This window comes from Pelmatolapia mariae, linkage group LG10_11 (assembly GCF_036321145.2).
Source record: "Pelmatolapia mariae isolate MD_Pm_ZW linkage group LG10_11, Pm_UMD_F_2, whole genome shotgun sequence".
NCBI classification, from domain to species: domain Eukaryota; kingdom Metazoa; phylum Chordata; class Actinopteri; order Cichliformes; family Cichlidae; genus Pelmatolapia; species Pelmatolapia mariae.
In genome coordinates, this window is record NC_086236.1 from 1,753,955 (window position 1) to 1,777,344 (window position 23,390).

The 23,390-nt window shown below is 42.1% G+C and overlaps 1 protein-coding gene across 1 annotated transcript; it reads left to right on the top strand.

The window, feature by feature from the left end:
• The first annotated feature begins 1,298 nt into the window (after nucleotides 1-1,298).
• Nucleotides 1,299-11,319, top strand: im:7136398 (schwannomin-interacting protein 1). Its single transcript, XM_063486402.1, has 7 exons — nucleotides 1,299-1,498; nucleotides 2,632-2,827; nucleotides 5,666-5,778; nucleotides 6,616-6,697; nucleotides 7,504-7,614; nucleotides 7,697-7,814; nucleotides 8,615-11,319. Exons 2-7 carry the CDS (start codon nucleotides 2,636-2,638, stop codon nucleotides 8,707-8,709), a joined length of 711 nt encoding a protein of 236 aa, XP_063342472.1. The 5' UTR covers nucleotides 1,299-1,498; nucleotides 2,632-2,635; the 3' UTR covers nucleotides 8,710-11,319.
• Nucleotides 11,320-23,390: the final 12,071 nt, after the last annotated feature.

Consider the following 23,390-nt stretch of genomic DNA (forward strand, 5'->3'; position numbering starts at 1 on the left):
TGAAGCTAAACTAAGCTACGTTTATTTGCTAAATTTAAAATTTTGTCTCTTAAAAAAGTTAAAAATTTATTTAAAAAATGGTGTAACTGTTTAAACAAAGCACGTTTGTCTTTTTATTAATTATCATTAGTTCTGTTTTTCCTGAGTTTACTTTAACAGATGGATGGAAAAGAAATGAGGGACATTCATTTATTCATTTTATACCATTATATCTGTAATCTGGACTTTAAACTTTCAGGAAACAGTCATACATCCAGGGTGGCGTCTTCAAACAGTTAAACTCAGAGAGGTTCAGTTAAAGTAATAAAAACTGAGTGTTTTGTATTTTATGTTTAAATGATCATCAGCTCAGACAGGAAGTTCTCATGACTGAGCTCAGTAACACGGAGCGTCAGGACGGAGGTTCGATGGCAGGAAAGTTGTGGTGTTTCCTCTGTTGTTGTGAATTCTTCATCTGCGCTGAGTCGTCATCTCCAAAATATGGTGAAACTGGACACCGGCAACCGTAACCCCTTCACTGCCGCTGTGCAGATGTTTCCCACGAGGAGAGAATCAGCTGGACCTGGACCAGAGTCCCACCTGGACCGAGTCCAACACAGACATGAAGTTATTAAAAGACTCAAATGTTTTACTGAAAAAGCACCCAGAGCGTGTTTCAGCTAATCTCCGTTCAACTCTGATCCACATCCAGCAACAACGATCATTTCAACATCCCAAACCTTCAGGTTCACATTGAGGCAACCACTGACACTACGGCAACATCCTCAGTTGGCCAACCTCTGCAACTACATGTGGCAACTTCTGCCCCAAAACCAAATATCTAAGCACAACATACACGACTACAGCAACACCTGTAACCAGCCTCAGCAACTACAGCGAGAATATGCAACTAGAACAAATCACAGCAACCTCCACCAACTAGTAAAATTTGCAACTAAGATGGCAAATATTCCAAAACTAAAAGCAACTAAAGCAAAACAAGCTTGTGTAATTGGTGCAACTAAGTAACCATAGTAACAGTAGCTGCAACCTTAACTACACAAGGCAACCATTGACACAACAGTGTACACCCGCAATTAAACACAGCAACTTCTGCAGCCAAACTAACCGCAGCAACAACAAGATGGGGCAACTCCTGCAACTAAAGCAACCACACCGCGCTCCTGACTGCACCTTACAGTCCACACTCGGGGCTCACGGACCCTCACACCGGAGTACTCCAAGTACCGTCCCGTTACCGTTAGCGCTCGTGCCGTCGGTCACTTTAACGATCAGACGAGAGGTTAAATCTGGGAGAGCGGAAGGGGAGGTGGAGGAGGAGGAGGTGCTCCTTCCTCAGACGGAGTTAAAATAGTTTCAGGAAACTTTGAGCTGCTTCTCTCGAGTTTCCCGAAAAAACTGCGAAGCTTCGCGGGAAGCGCACACGGAGCACCCGGGGGGGGGGCCGCAGACGGACGGCGACATGTCGGGGAGAACCGGAGCCGCCTGGATGTGACTGGTAGGTGGGCAAAACCCTCCGAGGTGTCCCCGCTGCTCCTAAACAACATGCGGCCAGAGCAGCGCGACAGCAGCGGGACACTGCGCAGAGAGCAGCAGTCAACAACTCTTATCAGTCACCTCTATCTACAACCACATGGACAGATCATTTACAACCAATAAATCTCCCGTAAACATATTTAAACGTTACCAGATTGTTGAAACTGTTCCTTAATTATTGATCTCTATTGATTTTATTTGGCATATGTGCAGCTTTACATGATTATTGCTGGGTTATTAATGATATTAATAACCTTAGCTCACACCAGTGCTCAGTCCCAGCTCCAGATGTTTATCCTGGGCTTCTACAACAGCTTAACATGAGTTACAGTTCAAAATAAGCCCTCTTTATCTTAAACTGGACCTTCAGTTCATCATCTGCCTGAAACAAGCAGTTTCATAGAAATGTACAGAATAGCATCGATACTAATGCTGTATCGATAAATATCTTAACCTTTCTGTTTTGACTGTATATTGTATTAACAGCCTGTGAAACCTTTAAACAGCAGAAGCTGAGCCAAAGGGCTTCACAGACAGGACCATTCAAATCCCAGGTCTAAAAAAACCCAGTTTCAAACTACACGAGATGCTGAAAGGTGTTTTTGTTGTGGAAAGTTAAATTCACTGTGATTTAGTGATCATTGAAATATGTTCAGAATTATCAAATAAGTTATGACACACTGAGAGGTTGCCATATTATTAGTATTGGTATCGGCAATGCTGGCCCAATATTTGCTTAATATCAAATAGATACAAAAATATGCACTGTGGCACAGCATTTTAGCCCCTCCCTCTTTAAGCCACTTCCATATTATTGGCTGCCACTCATAAACAGAATGCAAATGGGTGGGGCTTTGCTGCCTGAGATAACCATATAAGGTATTTCTCCTCTGTGTGACGTCTTACAGATCCAGGAGTAGAAAAAACTGCAACATGTTAATGAGTGTTGTGGATGAATCGTCTCAGACATTCTGTAGGTTTAAGTTTCCACCTTGGTCTTCAGAGTTTTTACATGAAAACAAAGCTGTTTGTTGCTTTTTGTGTTTACACATGTTATTGTTTACTTTTTGTTGATCTTGCTTTGTCTCATTCAAGGAGGATGGAGGGAGAGAAAGAGACGTCTGAGGAGAAGGAGGAGGAAGAGGAGGGGGAGGAGAAGGAGCTTCATCAGAATCACCCCATGGAGGCGTCCTCTCTGGACCAGGACCTTCCCATCATGCACTGGGAGGAGCTGAGCCAGCGGATAGCTGAGCTGGAGAAACAGGAGCAGGAGCGGAGGGAAAGGTCAAAGGTCAGCTATAGATAATGTTCAGAGTTTGAGGCTCTGTTTCTCAGTCAGTGGGAAAGACTACATTTCCCATGATGCACATCGCTGGACAAAGAAGGAAAAATCAAGCACCAAAACCTGCAGTTCATCTAATGTCCACTAGAGGTTCCAGCAGTTACTCAGTTCCAATTTTAAAACAAAACAAAAACAAGGCGGTTTTTGGTGCATCGCCTTCTTAGCGACCACCTAGCAACAGCCAGCAACCTTCAGCAGCCACTGGGCAACTGGTTGGGCAGCACACACAATCAAATCAAATCAAATCAAATCACTTTTATTGTCACATCACATGTGCAGGTACACTGGTACAGTACATGTGAGTGAAATTCTTGTGTGCGAGCTTCACAAGCAACAGAGTTGTGCAAAATACAATAATGTAAAACAAGCAAAATATAAAAATGGCTAATCTAAAAAGTAATAAATATATGTACAATATGTAAAGGTATATACATTACTGAATGTGTATACTAAATATGTTTTTCTACGTGTGTGTGTTTGAGTGTGTATATAGTATGTATATACATGTTTTACAAATGAAATAAAGTAAACAATAAAATAAGATATATAAAATATACAGAGGTTGGTATGTGCAAAACAGTGGTATTTATATACAGTATGGAGTGCATAATGTTGAAGTTCCAGTAGTGAGGGTGAGGTGTCTATGACGTGTTCAGCAGTCTGATGGCCTGATGGAAAAAGCTGTCTCTCAGTCTGCTGGTACGGGACCGGATGCTGCAGAACCTCCTTCCTGATGGTAGTAGTCTGAACAGTTTATGGCTAGCCAGCTGTGGTTTCCATAGTTTCAGGCTGTAACCTGGAACTAAGTGTTAGAGCCTGAGAGCAGAATCTGCAGGAATATCAGCAGAATTAAACCAGCAGAGCTGAGCGCAGGAAACTGCCCGTCTTTAAACAGTGCCGGTTGAAAGAGAAGCTTCACTTCAAATCTTTAGTTTGCTGCTGTTCAGCTGCATTGTGGGAAATGTAGTATCCAGCATGGTTTGGCCCCCTCTGCTCTTTACTACAGGTCTCTGAGGAGCTTGTTCCTGATAGTCTTTGCCATTTCCTCTGTTTCCTGCTGTGAGCCACCCTCGTTTTTAATTCGATCCTGAACAGGATGAGATCGTGTTTGTTGTGTCTGAAGAGCCGCTGCTGTATTCCACACCGAGCTAAAACAAGGAGGAGGAGGTGGTTTAACGACCTGGTGTCACAGCTGCATGCTTATACGTTCTCTGGTGACACAACGATCACTCAAAACTTCCCAACATCAGTTTCCTGTTTGCTCTGGGCGACAGCCTCTCATCTGTGCTGCTTTTTGGGCTGATACTCATCACACTTTAGTTTTGAATACATTTCCTCTGATTGGTGAGAATCTGCTGCTGCCGGAGTACTTTTTTCTCTCACCCTCGCTTTGCTGCACAGAAACATCTGAAACCAGTCCGAGTGGTTTGTTGTCAGCATAAACTGTATATAAAAGATGGACGCGACCACTGTGGCATCACTCATTTATTCCTAAGTTTTGAAAGGCCAATGATAGTTCATGGTTGGTTTTTAAAGCCAGTAGGAAGTATATTTGTAGTTTCATAACAATTTAACATTATTTCACATTTTCTCTGGTTTGTTGCAGCTTTTGCTAAATAAACAGCAAAAGTTGATGAGAATAAATAAATCAATAAAATTTAAGTCTGATAATCATTTAATTGGCAACTAAGACACAACCGACTGACATCCCTGACAAAAGATTAAAGACGGTTTTAACAACCATCTCAGCCTTTGTGCAATTAAAACCAACACCTGCAACTAAAAATAGCATCCAGCAGCTAACCACATCACTCACACAAACATGGCAGCAACACCTGCAACTAACAATATCAGTTACTGTAACTCAGTCTCCTGCAACTATAGCAACAGCATTAACTAAGTATTATTGCTTGTGCAGCAAATCCAATCTAACACCTGCAACTATACATGGCAATGTCTGCAACTAAAACCAGTCACAGCCACTAACAACACCAACCAGTAAAACCAAAAAAAACATCACTGCACTAAACCAACACCAGCAACTAGACAAGGCAACATCTGCAGCTGAAAATAGCTATTTGTGCAACTAAGAAAAACAAACAGCAGCAACTTAAAAAAAATACTGTAACCTTGCAATTAAACATGGCAGCCCTTCACAAAATACCTACAAATAACAACACCAGTTATTGTAAATAAACAGTCTGCTGCAACTACAACAGCTCCATCTTAATATGGCAACATCTGCAATTACAGCAGCAGCTTTAGCAACTTATGCAACTAAACTAACTCTGACTGAGCACGGTTAGTTGTACAATTTATCCAGCAAGACAACAACCAGACATGGAAATTTCCAAATATGGCAACCACTGACACTACAGCAACACCTGCAGTTAAACACAGCAACGTCTTCCAATAAACTAACCCCTGCAACCAGCAACACAAAATAGTCTCAGCTTCAGCAACTAAACCAACTGCTGCAACTAGAGCAACAATGCTACACTAAGTTTTTGTGCAACTGAACCAACAAAACCAGTGCAAACACAGCAATGGCTGCAACTAAATGTCAACTTCTGTAACTAAACCAAAATACTGAAACTAAGGCAACCAAACACAGCAACCAATAAGACTAAACCTTCCAGTCCAAGTCCCGGATGCACCTTTAGAGCATCTAGTGGTCATCGGGGGAACTGCAGCTTTTGATGCTTCATTTTTCAGTCCTGGATGTTGACGGTTAGTCGTCAGGTGATTGGTGGAGAATTATCCTCAGGTAATGTTGTCTTCCTGCAGAGAGGGGCGGGGCTGAGGACGGAGGGAAATCCAGATGGAGTGTGGAGCAACGTCTGGGGGGAAGAGGAGGAGGAAGACTTCAGGAGGTGTCGAGTGGCAGTTGTTACGTCACGGTAATGAAGCGTCGTGGATAATCTCTGTTTTTTGTTGAGTTTGTGTTTGTTGGTTTGAATCTGTCAAAGTGTTGCCCAGTGAAGACGGTGACCTCGCAGGCCAGCTCGCTCCTACACCAGTGCTCCATAATACAGGATGGAGGGAGCAACACTTGCTGGTTAGCGAGGTCCCACCGTGAAGCCTCCAGATGCATTTTCATCGTCTTGCAAGAAATTAGCGATGTTTTTGTTTTCAGCATCAAATCGATGCACACGGTCGGATAATTCTTCCAAATTCTGATGATCCGATGACTCAGCAAAACGTTTTCAAATCACGGTAAATTCCAGCTAAAGTTACCGTCAGAGTCTTGTAACGTGTGGCATCGCATAAATGATTGGGGTGAGGCAGATGCTGGCGTCAGCCCGTTGCAAGGGTATGGTCTTCCTCACAAAGAGGTGAGAAGATAGTAGCTAGCTTGTCTGTAATGGCTATGCGCTGTACTCACTCTGGGGGTCTCTCTTCCTACCACGATAGTAGAATGACACCCCCTAGTGGTGCTGTGCTGTAATAACAGTTGTTACAGACTGACTGCAACATGTTGTCAGTCTGAAGTTATAAGTTCGGTCACCTGGCAACCACCGAGTTTCCGTAGTCACGGGGAGGTTGCCGTCCTGTTTTTATTCTAGCGTGGCCATGCCGTTACCGTCTGTGGATTCGGCCATGAGTTGCAGCTAGCTGATGACCGTTTCTTCCTCTCTCGTTTGTGAGGAAAATAAAGCACGAGTGCGGTGAATACCTGCAGACGTGAGAAATACACAGCTGAGATAAACTCTCTGCATGTTTTTATTTGTTTACAGATTTCACAACCACAGAAACCTGCAGCTGTGCTTCATCAACAACAGCGACAGTGAAGAGGAGGAGGAGGGGGCCAATAAAAAGGTGCTTCCTGCTCTGCTTGCTGCAGCGAGTTTCAGGACACAGATCAGGGACAGATTTTACTGCAAATGCAACAAAATGATTCAGAATCTAAGCTTCAGACGTTTCATGTAGTGAAAGGAGAGTTTGTCTGTTTGTAATCACTGAACATTTTAAGCTTTTGGGATCTGTGACTCCGGTTTGACAGAACCTCTAGCAGAGTGGCAGCAAAGCTGGGTGTGGACATAGCTTTTCTCAAAGGATATTTAGACACTGCTAAACATTTGAGAAAAGCAGTGTTACTGCCAGAGATCTGCAGGAGAGTCCGGCCAGAGCAGGAGAACATCAGTTCATCGCCAGGCAACAATAAAAATAAAAAACAGCTTGATCACGCAGAAAAATGGGGTCGGCCTTTAGAGTTTTCAGAGTCCATTGTACAGAGAGATCAAATTTAAAAAAGAAGCTGAAACACTGATTGGAAGTCACCGAGGGTTAAACGATTAGTTCTCTGGGCTCCATGGGGGAATCCTTTCCTTTGTCTCTGAGTCATTATCAGGCACTAACTCGTGTTCTCACTCGTCACTGTCTGAACACACAGCTCCACGAGGAGTGTAACTCTAACTGTTATTAAAGCTACTTTTTGTGATTACCTGCTGCAGAACGTAATGGCAGCTGTCACCAGCAGGGGGCAGCGTTTCTCCAGCGAGTCTTGTTGCTGTTTTTCTGAACCCAGGCTCGCCTTTACCTCACCACTGCCTAATGCTCAGGTTAAAACACAGTCACAAACATGTGCTGTCCACAGTCTGACCTCTGACCTCTGACCCTGTCAGGTCACAAAGGGAACAGGGCACAATGGTTGCCATGCCGCTGGGCTGAAACAGGAAGTGGCCACGGCTCTGAGGACGCTGAGAGACAAGTTGCTGGCCGAGCAGAAGGAGGAGGTGAGAAAGAATGAGCCCGAGACCGACCAGCAGATCGATGACCTGAAGCTCATCTGTGTGTGTGTGTGTGTGTTTGCTGCAGCGGCTGGCCGGCAGCAGCTGCGTGGCCCAGCGGAAACATCTGGAGCGCTGGGAGCTGCAGGAGCGCTCGCTGCAGCAGCTCGGCAGCTTGAGGGCGTCGCTGGAACGAGACGTTCACGGTACGCAGAGCTTTAACGGAAACACAACGGTGCTGCTCACAGCCTCACATCTGGGTTTCATTTAGAGTCGATCTTTATTTCACTGGTCACCAACTTTGTCTCTGTTAGGTTTACGTCCAACAGATTTGTTCTTGAAAATAAAGAAACAAATTTATATATTTGTGTTAATTATATATTTGTCAGTGCGCCCCAGGGCGGCTGTGGCTACAATGTAGCTTGCCATCACCAGTGTGTGAATGTGTGTGTGAATGTGTGGATGACTGAATGTGTAAAGCGCTTTGGGGTCCTTAGGGACTAAGTAAAGCGCTATACAAATACAGGCCATTTACCATTTGCAGGACAAGCCAGGCTGGTTTTCTCAGTAATGCCATTCCTCATTAGCCTCGTAGTGAATCTTTTAGTCTGTCGGTGAAGACGTTAAAACTTTGAATAGAAAAGATGTGAAGCTAATCGCAGCCATCAGTAATCTTTCCACAGCCCTGAGACTTTACTTCCTGTAGAGCCGACCGAAGGCTGTTTTGTGCTGCAGTGAAGGAAACAGGTGCGTTTCATTTATGACACAAGAAAAAAAATCAGAGCTGTGCTGTGAAAAATGGAGCGTTTGATCACAGTTGTCTGGTTTTAATAATCAGACCTGATTGATCTCTCAACCTCACCTTGTTGTGGCCTCTACCTGACCGACAGGATGAGGTAATAATTTTGCACCAGCTTGAACTGATGTGGGCTCAGAAATCTCTTCCACTTTGTTCTGGGGACAAACGCCTCGTGTTAGCCCTCACTCTGCTTTGCTTGTTTTCCAGCTCTGAGCTCCGAGCTGGTGGCCCACCTCCTGGTACGAGACCAGCTGAGGACGAAGCAGGACGCCATGCTGCTGGACGTCCAGGACCTGACCTAACGCCAGAACGGCACGGCGGACGCCTCGCACAGTCTCTGCCCAGTGCTCCTTCTTCCAGCCTCTCTGGGACCAGGCTGGCTGCTCGGGCGTGTCAGCTCCGCAGCTGTTTACTGCGTCAGCGACAACCTGCCGGTTCATCTAAACTGACCAATCGGCAGCATCCAGAGAAACGACGATGACATGATCCTGGAGGACACACGTCGGTATTTACAGAAAGGAATAACGTTCATAACAGAGCTCAGATGTTGGAGGATTTTTTTGGGGTAGTCAGATTCATTCATCAGGACGGCCAATCAGCTGCTGACTTGTGACAGTTTAAAGCGTAAGTCTCAGTCGTTGTTCTGACTCCTGACAATCGGGCCTGTTATGTTTCTGTTGTTAGAGCAGCTCGTTCATCTCACAGCAGCTCCATATGTGACGCCCCAAGTTCATCCTCAGCCTCAAACAATCATTGGAGCTCATGTTCCTTTAAGGCCCGCCTCTCTATAAGCACACTCTCTTCTGATTGGTCATCTATTAAGTTCCTTTTACGGAAACCTCAGATAATCTTCTTCATGTTTTTCAGCAGGTGACATGTTCATGCAGCATTTTCTCAGCATGTTTCCAGGTTCACTAAATCGTTCTGCTCCAAAACTGCATGACAGGGGTCTTCCATCTGCACCACAGATTTACAGGCTCAGCCCCTGAAAATGAAACTGACATTTTGGGAAAGGTTAGTATATTTTGCTGTGACGTTTGGAGAAAGCTGGAGCTTTTCAAATCTTTTTTGATACCTGTGCTCCTCTAAATGCTCATTTTAAGCCACCGTGGTAGCAGCGTAGCTGTGTTATTATCCTCACTCTGTCCTACAAGATGATTTTTGTGGAGACTTTATGTTCCTCAGAGGATCCATTGTCTTCGTCAAACAGCCTGTAACCGTGTTTTTGCTTTGAGACACAGGTCTTAAAGCTACAGATTGAAATTTGGGAGACATAATCATGGTCACCAGACCAAAAACAATGACTTCGATAAACCCACGAGTCAAATGTTTGTGGTGAGCAACCCCCTGGAAACCTGCGGTTGCTATCAGTACATGTATATTCCCACCAAGTGGTGATTGGTTGCTGGTTATCACTGGGTGAAAATGGGTTGCAAAGGGAGCGCTCCACCCAAAAACCTCCCTGTGATTGATTTGGTTGCCACGTTTGCGTTAAAGACAACAACATGTCTGCAAACATTCACACTGAGCCGAGTGGACGGGAAAGACAAACAGGAAACTCCTTCAGAGTAAAAGTTGTACCTTACTACTGAAAACAACACATTTCAAAAGGTGCAACTTTTACTGTGGAGGTTTCAGGTTTGTGTTGCACTTTCCTGTTTGCTTTACCGCTCGGCTTGTTGGTCGAGTGTTTACAGGAAGAGAAGTCACATCACAGCTGGGAGCGACAGCCTGCCAAACCAACCACAAAGAGGCTTGTCGGTGTCTGCCTCTGCCTCTGAGCTCATCTACCAACCTCCAGCAACCTCACAGCTGGTTAAAACACATTTTTCTGTAGCACCTGGTGGTTGGTAGGTGGTTGCCAACCGGTCTCTAGGCCTGTCCAACTTTGGACCTTAGACAACGAATGTTACTCAGTTAATTTAGAAGATGCATTTTGACAAAACGGTGTTACTTTACAGCGTGCTGAAAGCTCAGTGACTCATCGGTTTAAACATCCTCATCGAAGTCAAATCGGTCAGCTTTCTGACTCCTAACATTACGTTCAGATTTGGGAGTTTGGGGATCAAATTTCATCTAAAAAAATCCTATTTTCACATATTTTCTCCAACTCTGTGTTCTCTGAGTTGCGGCGAGCCTAATTAAACATAATCAACAAAAGGGACTGAACTGTTGCAGATCTAACTTATCTTATTTAAGTTTTATTGTGTTACTTACTGAACTACTTTTACCTGTTACTATAAAAAGGGAACAGTACACAGATATAAGCATGCGGAGTTAAAGAGCTTAAATGATATCTTGATTTTTGGACATTATACTTAGTTGTTGTTGTTTTGTTTTAATTAAAGGGGAATTTCACCCAAACTTGATGTGTCATCATCACATTAAAGCAAAAAATAAATAACTGAAACAACTTCAGACTAACAAAGTTACGTTTCTGTCACAGTGGTGAAATTCCTCTTTAACTGATGCTAAACTCTTCAGGTACCGTCTGTGATCGCGCTATCGTTGTTTACTTTAAATGTAAGGGAAGAATCCACTGAATATAACCAACTATGTGCCATGATTGCTGCCTTACTTTCATTTTTCTTCTTAAAACAATGTTTTGCATCTCATCCATCATGTGCTTTAAATAACTCCCTGAATCTGTTTTCATGACCACAGTAGTCATTTATACACTAGTCGAGGATATTTAGCATTGTGCTCTCGTGCCTGTGATGAGAAGCTGAATGTCATTTACATTGAAAGCGATGTACTGTAAAGGGAAATGTGCTTTAAAGTATTTAAAGTCACACTGAAATGTGCTGTTTTGAGGTTGTGGAAGGTTATGACACTGATACAAGGCTGTTAATCATTTCACCGTGACTTTAAGAATATTTGGAGAAGTATTTTAAAATGTAAATAAAATTAACTACAAATATATTTGTATATGTAAACATTAATTCTGAAATATATTTTTAAAAGCAAAACTTAATGATGTCATATTACTGTGCTTTGGAATTGCTGTAGTTCTTCATATATGTGCATTTCTATGCAGATGATACCCAGGTTTAACTGCACAGACACAAAATCACTTCTTTTATTAATTTTAATGCCTTAGAGCAGGAGTGGGCACCTCCAGGCCTCGAGGGCCGGTGTCCTGCAGGTTTTAGATCTCACCCTGGGTCAACACACCTGAATCACATGATTAGTTCATTACCAGGCCTCTGGAGAACTGCAAGACATGTTGAGGTCATTTAGCCATTTAAATCAGCTGTGATGGATCAAGGACACATCTAAAACCCGAGGACCGGCCCTCGAGGCCTGGAGTTCCACCCCTGTTTCAGACACATAAACACCTGCAGGATAAATTTGGTTTTTTAACTTCAGGCTATTGTATATAGCCCTAAACACCTTGGTTCTTGGTTCTTATCACTCCTATTAGTCATAGAGTTTATAGTTAGGTTGGATCAGGTAATGTAAAAAAAAAAAAATCAGAAAAATCATTATTATGATTATTATTTTTGTTCTGGGATTCGCAGGTCATAATAATCCTGACCCCACTTCTTCCCACTGTAAAAAAAATGAATCAAAGACTTGGTGGTTATGGGAGCAGACAGATCCAGGATCAGTGCATCGGTTGTTTGATGTGGAGCTGCTGTTTCGAGCTCCAGCCCACACATCTTGAGTCTGAAATGACTATATTAGAAGTATTTCCTTACTATGACATCACAGAGATCTGGGAGAAGAAAAAACTGTGATAAATTGTCATACACTGAGCTCAGTGTTAGAAACTTTGGCCGTGTTTAACAGGAGGAGGGGACGTGACAGGAATGAGGAGACCTCGGCTGTTTGAATACTGATCCCACTGCCGTGTTTGATCACACTCAACACAGCTGATAGTGTTTGGTCTGCCGCTCAGCTCTCTGTTTATTTAGTATTTACTGTATGAATCAGAGCTGATGGTGGTGATGATGGAGGGACGAGAGCGGGCGGGTTGGAGGAGGAGGAGGGGCTGATCCATTCACTTTTCTCTCTAATTAAAGCCTCAGATAACTGGAGGCAGAGCGAGGAGCTGAAAGCTTCAGGATCTCCTCCGGAGGAGAAGGTGAGTGATCCCATCTGCTTCCACACGAGAAGCTTTTTAAAGCCCACTCTGATCAAATTATTTTAATTCCTTTGAACGTGTAGACTCTGAGGATTTATGAACATAGACCTTTGACTTTCTGGCTGCTTGTAGAAGGCGAGGAGCTCATTAGTTGAAATGTGTGACTGTTTTTATCTCGGGTCGTGTGGAGGACAGTTCATCACAATTACAGGAGAGTTGGCGTCGAGCTAATTTGTATATCCAGCATCCAAATACTTCATTCAATCAGCAATAAAAAGTAAAGACATTAAAACATCCTAATAAATTCAACAAATATTGGGTGGCATCAACATTTAAACTTGAGACATTAAAATGTTTTATGTCTACTCTGAATTATTCAAACCTCGGCTGCTCGTGTAAAATCATTGGTGCTGTGAGCACCTCCTCGCCTGCTGCAGTCCCTGTATTGGGTTTCATTCCTGCAGTTGTGGCTGAATGAACGCTGATCAATTATTTACAGAGAAGCTGAAGGTCAGGAGAGAAACCCCGAGAGACCCTTTGGGCCCGAAACAGAGACTTGTGAACCACAAGTCTACCAAAGAAGCCGGAGGTGGAAGCTCAAAGGACGACAGGGATGAGGAGGAGGGTGGCTGAATGCTCTGAAGATGAAGTACTAGAAACAGAATCAATTTCAGGCCCGACTCGCTTCAAATCTTTCAAACTCATCTGACCAAACGCACCCTTAAATTTCCGGGGACCAGGAATGTCTTCATGGAAATCAGGCAGCAGCTGACAGCTGCTGTCAGCTGCTGTCAGTTAATAAGATAAGATAAGATAAGATAAGATAAGATAACCTTTATTAGTCCCACACGTGGGAAATTTGTTTTGTCACAGCAGGAAGTGGACAGTGCAAAAGTTATGAAGGACAATTAGAATAAAATAAAATAAGAATAAATACAGTACACAACTGTACAGAATAGAATAAAAATAGAATACTATATACAGTAGAATAAAATAGAATAAAATATACAATAGGATAAAAATAGAATACAAATGCTATATACAACAGAGTGAAAAATACAATGGTGCCAGAAAGATTATTGCACATTTGTGTTATTGCACATTTGTGGATGTGTGTGTTTGATCAGTTAAAGTCTTTGTTGTGGAGTCTGACAGCAGTGGGGAGGAAAGACCTGCGAAATCTCTCCGTCCCACACCGTGGACTCACCATCACAGGTGAGTCCACAAACATACAGACTGGATTTAATCCTCCGTCCTCTGTTCGCCTCCAGATGTGATGGTGTGTTTGCTCACTTAGTAATGAATGATTGCTATAACTGATCATAATGAGAGTGATAAATTATAAAGACCCTTCATTCAATTATAATTACAATTTTCTCCTTCTGTTGTTGCTATTATGTTGTTTAGAGAGCAAGATAAAGAAATAGCAACTTACATTTCCTTCTTTTAATTATAAAGAAGAATAAAAAAAACAATATAACCCCAATAAACTTTGTGTAAATAACAAACAAATGCAATGATTTGCAAAGCTGGTAAACCCATATTTTACTCACAACAGAACAAAGAAAACATATAAAAAGTTTAAACTGAGACTGTTTCATGAAAGATGTGATGGCAGCAACACATCTGTAAAAAGTGGGGACAGACTCATGTTTCCACTGCGCATCAGTCTGTAAACGTCTGAGAGCTAACAGCAGCTGCTGGACTCACAGAGGAACACTGTCCTGTTCTGGTTTGATGGAGGTTTCTAGCTGCTCAGCAGTCCTGGCTGCATGCAGAGATTATGCATGCAGCATATGAATGCACAGATTAGTGTGTAATTGTGTATTCTGAAAAAGTAGCCAACATGGAGATTGCTGTTCTACCCGTTCATGCTTTAAAATATGTGGCTAAACACTGGCTGCAAAGTTTATAGTTCATTATTACTTTTGCTAATATGGCAAAAAGCAGCTAACAGAGAGTTACAGCAGATAACACAGACTAACTGCAGCTAACAGAGGCTAAAAGTAGTGAACAGCAAGCAACAACAGCAAAACAAATAGCACTAAGAGGCTAACAGAGGCTAACAGCAGCTAACAAAGGTCAGTGGAATCTAACAGAGGCTTACAGCAGCTAATGGAGGCTAACAGCAGCACACTGATAAAAAAAAAAAGTTAAGGATGTTCTCTACAATTCACCTCGGTATTATTGTCCTTGTACAGAAGTGAGCTTTACTGACTTTTCGGCTTTTATCAGGCTGCTTTCACAACTTTTATAGCCTCTTCCAGGGTAACTAGATGTGGCCATATACTGAGAGGTGAGGTAAACAGCAGACTGACAGCCCACGCTTACTACAGACGAACAGTTGTTTGCCCTATTGTGGCCACCATAGCTAAGATTATGCCCTTGAGTTGCCCTTGCCCACAGAGATTTCACATAAGTCACATAAGTCATTACACAGAGTAGTACAAACATTAGATGGTTACCTAGGCAACCAGAGCATCTCCTATGAATGCCCAGCGTAAGTAAGTAAGTAAGTAAAATTTATTTATATAGCACATTTCACAGATAAAAATCACAAAGTGCTTCACAATAAGATCAGACACACAAGTTAAAATTAATTAAAAGCCCGTTTGTATAAAAATGTCTTCAGCTGCTTTTTAAAGGAGTCAGTAGAGTCTAGACAGCGTAAAGACAACGGCAGGGAGTTCCACAGCCTAGGTGCCTGAAAAGCCCGATCCCCACGTGTTTTAAACCTAGTACGTGGGACCACCAGTAGCCTCTGACCTGAAGACCTAAGTGCTCGGGATGAAGCGTGAGGTTTCAACAGGTCAGAGATATACTGGGGAGCTTCACCGTGCAGAGCTCTAAAAGTTACAACTAAAATTTTAAAATGAACCCTAAAATTTACTGGCAACCAATGAAGAGAAGCCAAAACTGGAGTAATGTGTGACCTCTTTTTTGTACCAGTTAAAAGTCTTGCCGCTGCATTCTGTACAGACTGAAGGCGATCCAGAGCAGATTTGTTGAGACACGTAAAAAGACCGTTACAATAATCCAAACGAGAAGAAATAAAAGCATGAATAATCATCTCAAGTTCTGCCTTTGACACCAGCAGTCTGAGTTTAGAAATGTTTCTTAGATGATAAAAACAGTTCCGGACAAGTTGTTTTGAGTGTTTCTCAAGAGACATTGAACTGTCAAATATAACACCTAAGTTTCTGAGACTCGACTGAAATGAAGGGTCTAAAAAACTGATATGCTGCTGAATTTCTGAGAGCATGTGATCAGGTGCAATAATCAAGGTGTCTGTTTTATCTGCATTTAACTGAAGGAAACTGTCATTTAACCATTGTTTGATTTCTGACAGACAATTATTTAAACAAGACAATTTGTAAAACTCAGAAGCTTTGAAAGAACAGTATAACTGAATGTCATCAGCATAGAGATGATAAGAAATATTACTGTAACATTTGATAATTTGGCCTAGAGGGAGTATATACAGCAAAAAGAGAATCGGACCTAAAACAGATCCTTGAGGTACCCCAGAAGGCAGAACTGACGTTTCAGACAACACATGATTGATACAGACAGTAAAGGATCTCTCAGACAGATACGACATAAACCATTTTAAAACAACACCAGTGATCCCAAACAAGTCCTTCAGCCTATTTATCATGATGCTGTGATCAACAGTATCAAAAGCAGAGCTGAGATCCAACAGAACCAGAACGGTGTACTCTCCAGAGTCTGCTGTCATCAAAATGTCACTAGATACTTTAAGCAAAGCGGTTTCAGTGGAGTGCAATTTGCGGAAACCAGACTGGAAAATGTCCAGAACATTGTTCTTCTCCAAAAAGTTGTTAAGTTGTTCTGCAACTATTTTTTCCAAGATCTTTGACACCAATGGTAATTTTGATATTGGCCTGTAACTGCTTGGAAGAGATGGGTCCAAATTTGGTTTCTTTAATATTGGTTCAACAATAGCTTGTTTAAAATAGCTGGGAACTGAGCCAGTATCAAGAGAAATATTAATTATTTCCAGAATACAGGGGCCAATAGAGTCAAACACACTAATGAAAAATGATGGAGGAAGTACATCAAGGTGGCTTGAAGTCAGTTTCATTCGACCGAGTAGAGCACTGATGTCCTGCAAGGTGACAGGAGTAAAAGAGGACCAGGTGTCAGAGGTAAGCAACGTGTCAGTGTGATACTGAGAGGATGATGGAGAAATATTAGACCTGATGGCAGCGAGCTTATTAACAAAATAGTTTAAAAAGTCATTACAATCAGATTTAGTATAGACTGCTACATGAGGAACATCAGGAGAGACAATGTTCTTAATTGTATCAAACAATACTCTGGGATTTTTCTTTTTTGAAGCTATTAGATTAGCAAAATATTCAGTTCTGGCATTTTTTATCATGTCATTAAGTAAGAAAATTGATTCCTTGAGATGTATCCTATGGACCTCAAGCTTGGAAGCCTTCCATAAACGTTCTAATTTGCGACAATATCTCCTAAAATTTCGAATATTTTCATTTATCCAAGGACAGAAATGTGAAGAATGGACAACATTTTGTTTCAGAGGTGCCACCGCATCTAAAATAGATTTACATTGATTGTTAAAAGACAAAATAAGTGAATCAACGTCATTTTGAGCCATGCGAGGGTCAAACATGGCAGTGAACCTTTCAGCAGCATCCTGGTTTATAATCCGCCTTTGGATCATCAATTTAGGAGGTGAAGGATCCACGTAAAATGACAAATTAAAGAATATGCAGCTATGGTCACTCACTTGGACATCCTCCACACATACATCATATATATTTAAACCCAGGGAGAAAACAAGGTCCAGTGTGTGGCCCTTTGTATGTGTGGGGCCAGAAACATGCTGCTTAAAGTTAAAAGACTCAGTGATAGTGATGAGCTCAGCAGCAGTGTTACAGGAAGCGTCATCAATATGAAGGTTGAAGTCTCCCAATATTACAACCTTCTCCAATTTAATGATCGATGTCAGAAGATCGTTAAATTCAGTTAGAAAGACCCCAGCAGGTCCAGGAGGTCGATAGATTAAAATACAGTAAAAGGTTTTCAGAGAACCGACCTTCATCATCTGTGACTCAAATGAAGAAAAGAAGTCCGAGGACATCAGTTTGCATGTGAGTCTGTCCTGGTAAACAACAGCGAGTCCTCCACCACGTCCTGACAGACGCGGAGTTCCAATGACAGAACAGCCAGACGGGCAGATTTCATTCAAGTGGACATAATCCTTATTTTGCTGCCACGTCTCAGTCAGACACATAAAATCTAGAGACTCTTTAATAAAAAGATCATTTAGAATAAATGATTTGTTCGTTATAGAGCGAACGTTAAGCAGGGCGAACCGAATTGTTGACGGTTTATCTGCGAAATCTACAGCTGACTGCAGCGGCGCTTGAATTAGACACCTGTGCACACCTGTGGTCCTGCCGGGCAGGGCGGCGACTCCAGAGTTGGGAAAAACCTTGATCGATGAGCAGACATAGCTGTCACCACAGCGTGTCACAGCGTGACAGTGTAACCACCCATCAGCAAATCAAATCACTTCCTCTGTGGATGATCCATAATTAAATGATGAGAGTAGAACTTCATGCAACAATAACTTCAAGGTAGCCCAGCCCAAAACTTGCCCTGGCTTCTGTGACTCTAATGGGAGGTAACTGGTACCATAAATTCATCAGAGTGGTGTACAGTGGACACATTTGTTTCTCCTTCTCCTTATATTTATGTCAGCTGGTGTTGCAAAATAAATATCAGATCAATACAGTAAAAATATTTGCATTATACACTCAGACTAATTTTTACAAGCAGACCACCAAAATCATTTATTTTCTGGGGATCATAAATGCTCTTTTAAATTTCATGATAATCCATCTGATAGGTCCTGTTTGGAATAAAGGGCCAGATTTACTAAGTGAGGCAAAAATAGGAGCACTTGGTTTTACAGATGATTTACAATAGTTGCTTTTTCTAAACACAGTTAAAGTTATTTTCAGCATGACGTGCCCAATCTGCCAAAACCTGCACGATTTGGTTTGTTAAAAGGAATCAGAAAAGTACATAAGTAAAGGTCACAGACGCTCTCATGTTGACCTGAACTGGAGGTTCTAGTTGACCAAAACATCATGTTTAATGAAAACCTGAGCGTTCAGTCTGGCTGTCAGAGAGCTAAATGGGAATCCTTTTTAGAAAGGGTGAATGCAGTGCAGCTCCACTGAAGAAGTTAAGAAAGGTGGAATGATTAAGGCGACTCACAAGACCAAAAACTGTGTACAACAAGGTGTCAGCAGAGGAGACGGTTGTAGGTCCTGTGGGTGAAGTACCAAAACAGTCAACAGTCATTGGTTCAGATCTGAACAGGTAACAGGAGTTACCTGTTACAGAGCTGGCAGCTGCAGTGTTGAGCTCCAAGAGTTTTCTTCTTCTTCGGCCATGTTCTCTCAATAATGCACACACTTGGTTTGTTGCTTACTTTTCCCTTTTTCTTTATTGACAGCAACACCGGAGGGAAAAAACATACATTCCTTTTTGCAGTTCGCGTTTCAAAACATATGGAACAGGAAGTGAAGTCACCTATAATCACCAAAATAAAATCATTTCCAAAATAAAATGACAATCAGAAAACGTCTTTTACAAAATAAGATAAATTAATATATTTACTTATTTACTTATGAGAACACAAATCTAACACCCCCCTTGTTCTCATGCTATTAACCCATAGCATCTTATGCATTTCCAAAGAACCATTTTTGAAACTTACTGAGTCTTACTGGTGTAACTGGTTTTGTTAGTATGTCTGCAGCCATTTCTTCTGATGGACAGTGTTCAATGCGGATTTTCCCTTCATTTACCGCATCACGAATGAAGCGATATTTCACATCAATATGCTTTGACCTCTGTCTGTTCACTGGATTTTTACTCAAAGCAATGGCCCCTTGGTTGTCTCCAAACAGTATTTGGTACACACTTTTTCTGTCCATGCCGTTTAAGAGTTGGGTTAAGTACATGCTTTCCTGAGTAGTGGTTGCAAGACCAATGTATTCAGCTTCGCATGTTGAGAGTGCCACTGTAGGCTGTTTCTTTGTTTTCCAAGATATTACTGGTCCCTGTTTAGTAAGTGCAAAACAGTAGCCTGTTGTACTGCGTCTGTCTTTTACAGAGGATGCCCAGTCAGAGTCACTGTAAGCGATTAGATCTAGATCCTCACTGCTTTTCTTAAAGATCAGTTCAAAGTCATTTGTGCCTTTTAGGTATCTGAGGACTTGTTTTGCCGTTACTAAGTCCTCTCTCGTGGGTTGAGCTAGTGTTTGAGATAGTCTGCTAACAACCCAGCTTATATCTGGTCTCGCACACGTCATGGCATATATCAGACTGCCCACTATTTCTCTGTACTCTCTTGAGTTAACTGTCTCATTTGCATCACTTCCTCCACATGTAGTAGTATCACGGTGTGGATCTGGGTTTGCATTCTGACATCCCAAAGCGTTCCAACATTCTTTGAATGCACCTCTTCTGATTCATCCTGATTTCACTCTCTTTTTGTACAAACTGTATCCCAAGAAAACTGGATATTTTTCCCAAGTCTTTCATGTTAAATTTTGACCTCATTGTTACCTTGAATGTGTTTAACAAGTTAGTATTGCTAGCTGCAATGATCAAGTCATCTACCCAGATGATAACCAGTAGAGTTTCATGTTCAATGTCCATCCTGTATACAAAGTGATCAGAAAGGTTTCTTTCAAAGCCATTTTGTTCAAGGTAGTCGTTCAAGAGTTTGTACCAGTTTCTACCTGATTGTTTTAACCCGTAAAGGGATTTCTTTAATTTGCACACCAAATTTTCTCCTGACTCTGTTTGCTCAAAACCTTCTGGTTGGTCCATGTATATTTCTTCCTCAATGGGAACATGCAAATATGCAGTTTTAACATACGTTTGGTGGATAATAAGATCATTCTGAACTGCTATTTGCATTAGGGTTCACACAGATGTCATGTTTGCTGTTGGTGCAAATGTCTCTTGGTAGTCTATTCTTTGTGTCTGGTTGTAACCTTTTGCTACAAACCTGGCTTTGAATATTTGGTAAATGGCCTGTATTTGTATAGTGCTTTACTTAGTCCCTAAGGACCCCAAAGCGCTTTACACTACATCCAGTCATCCACCCATTCACACACACTGGTGATGGCAAGCTACATTGTACCCACAGCTGCCCTGGGGCGCACTGACAGAGGCGAGGCTGCCGGACACTGGCGCCACCGGGCCCTCTGACCACCACCAGTAGGCAACGGGTGAAGTGTCTTGCCCAAGGACACAACGGCCGAGACTGTCGGAGCCAGGGCTCGAACCGGCAACCTTCCAGATTACAAGACGAACTCCCAACTCTTGAGCCACGATCGCCCGTCCTTGTTCATTTTCTTTGAGAGCGTAGACCCATTTTCCTCCAATGGTATTTCTACCAGTAGGTAAAGTAGTCAGTTTAAATGTGTCATTCTCTTTCAGAGTTGATTTCTTCTGCCATTGCCTGTTTCCACCTTGGTGCCTCCGGTGACATCAGCGCCTCTTTATAGGTTTGGGGGATTCCACATTTTGCTCTGTAACAATAATCAGCACTTACAGAGGTTAGCTAACTCTTTGCAGTTAGATGTGTAATCCTCTAAATATTTAGGAGGTTTTCTTTCTCTGTTAGGATAGCTTTCAGTTTGGTTTTGCTCATCACCCTCATTTCTTTCTATGTCAGGGTTTGGTTCATTTGTGTTGGTTTCCTCTTCTCTAGGAGGTCTGTTCTCTGCTGCATTTTCATTTTGTTGTTCTGTACTTTCTTTTGAAGGCACTACATGCTCATAAGTCTGAATTTCTGTGTCATATTCATCAGTCTGTGTTTGTTGTTCAACAGTGTTCTTCTTGATAAATCTCACGAGTCTGTGTTTTGACACTTTTCCTGTGTGGGCGTTATAAACCAGGTATGCTGGGCTATTTTTACTATAACCCACAAATATTCCTTTTTCACATCTGGGATCAAGTTTCTTGTGATCATGTATGTAGGCATAACAGTGTGACCCAAATATCCACAGTTTTGAGAGATCTGGTCTTTTCCCTGTCAACATCTGATATGGTGTACTGTTAGTCCTGTTACTGTAGCATCTGTTGCAGGTGTGTGCTGCACTTTGAATGGCATAAGGCCATAATTCTTTTGGCAGTCCTTTTTCTAGTAAAAGACACCTCCCCATTTCAAAGAGAGTTCTCCATTGCCTCTCAGCTGTGCCATTCTGATGAGGAGAATATGGCGCAGACGTCTCGTGCTTTATGCCCTTTTCCCTTAGAAGAGACTGGAAGAAACTGCTTGTGAACTCGGTGCCATTGTCCGATCTAATGCACTTAACACTGTCGTATGGAGCACAGTCAGCTAGAAACTTTGCTGTGGCCTCTGTGGTGTCACTTTTCTGTTTTAGAAAGTAAACTGATACTGCCCCTGAAAAATCATCTGTAAATAATCTAGCGTATTTATGACCACTTTGGCCACTTGGTTCAATGGGGCCGGCTAGATCAGTGTGCACCAACTGTAATGGCTCACTCACTTTTGGGTCGCTTTGTCTGTTTCTGTTGTTAGTGAATTTCCCTTCTGTGCACACATTACAATCTAACATGCCACTGCCTGTGATTTTCATGCCCTCTACAACATCAGGTAGCTTTAACACATCGCTAACATTACAATGTCCTAAAATTTTGTGCCATGTTTTCACATCACAAGTCGGATTAACAGTGTCACAGGACATCATGTCACTGAATGATGTTTCATTGTTTACCGTTTTCAAATAGTAGAGTCTGTTGTATTCTTCGATGGAGAAGACTGTCCCATCTTTGTTCACTAGTTCATTCTGTCCCTTCTTGAAGACCACCTGTGCTCCATAGGTTGTAGCTGCCTTCACTGAGAATATGCTCTGAGGGTAGGATGGGATGAACAGAGCATCTCTCAGTGTGATGGTGGTACAGTGTCCTTGTATGTCCCGTAGAGAGACGTTGGCATCTCCCCTCTTGAGTGCGACGTTGTTTGTCCTGGATCTATCAGCAAGCTCCATGTAGTGTTTCTCAGGATCAAAAGTCTCATCAAACTTTATGAACTTGTTCTTCTCTGTAGTGATGTGTGAAGTAGCACCACAGTCCACCATTAGTCCTTCTCTTATTATGTCAGTAGGCAGAAGTCTTTGACTAACTTTAAATACAAAGGTCTGCTCTTCTTTCTTGTCCTCTTGTTTTTCTACAGTTAGTTTTGCATCATCTCTGTACTTGGTTTTTCTTCTACATGTCTCATCACTGTGTGTCGAGCTTCTATGGTAGCTACACCACTTAGGTGTTCCCTTTTGGCGACAATCTTTTACAAAATGTCCTCGGTTTCCGCATCCATGACAGGTGATTGAGGTTAAATCAACCTTCATCACATTATCTGCTTTCACTTTGTTATCAAATTTCTCGGTTTCCTCGTAACTTCGTAGGTTGCTTTTGAACTGTGTGAATGTTAAATCTTCACTGCTTTGAGTTGTGTGAATAACAAATGGCTTGTAAGCTTCAGGAAGCCCCTTTAAAATCATAGCGATAATAAGTCCATCACTGATGACTTCTTTTGCATTTCTTAGGGAGGTCACTGCTTTTTCAGCTCGGATAATATAATCTGTCACTGTCTCATCTGGTTTCTTCTGTAAAGACGTCAGCTCTGTGTGCAGTGCGATGATTCTGGGCTTTCCTTTACTATCGTAGTGGTCACGTAGTATTTTTAAAGCTTTTCTTCCGTCGTCAGTCGCATCTCTCATTACCAGTGAAAGGCTTTTAACATCGAGAAACTGAATCAGTTCAGCGTAGCATTCAGCATTCTTCTCTGCATCT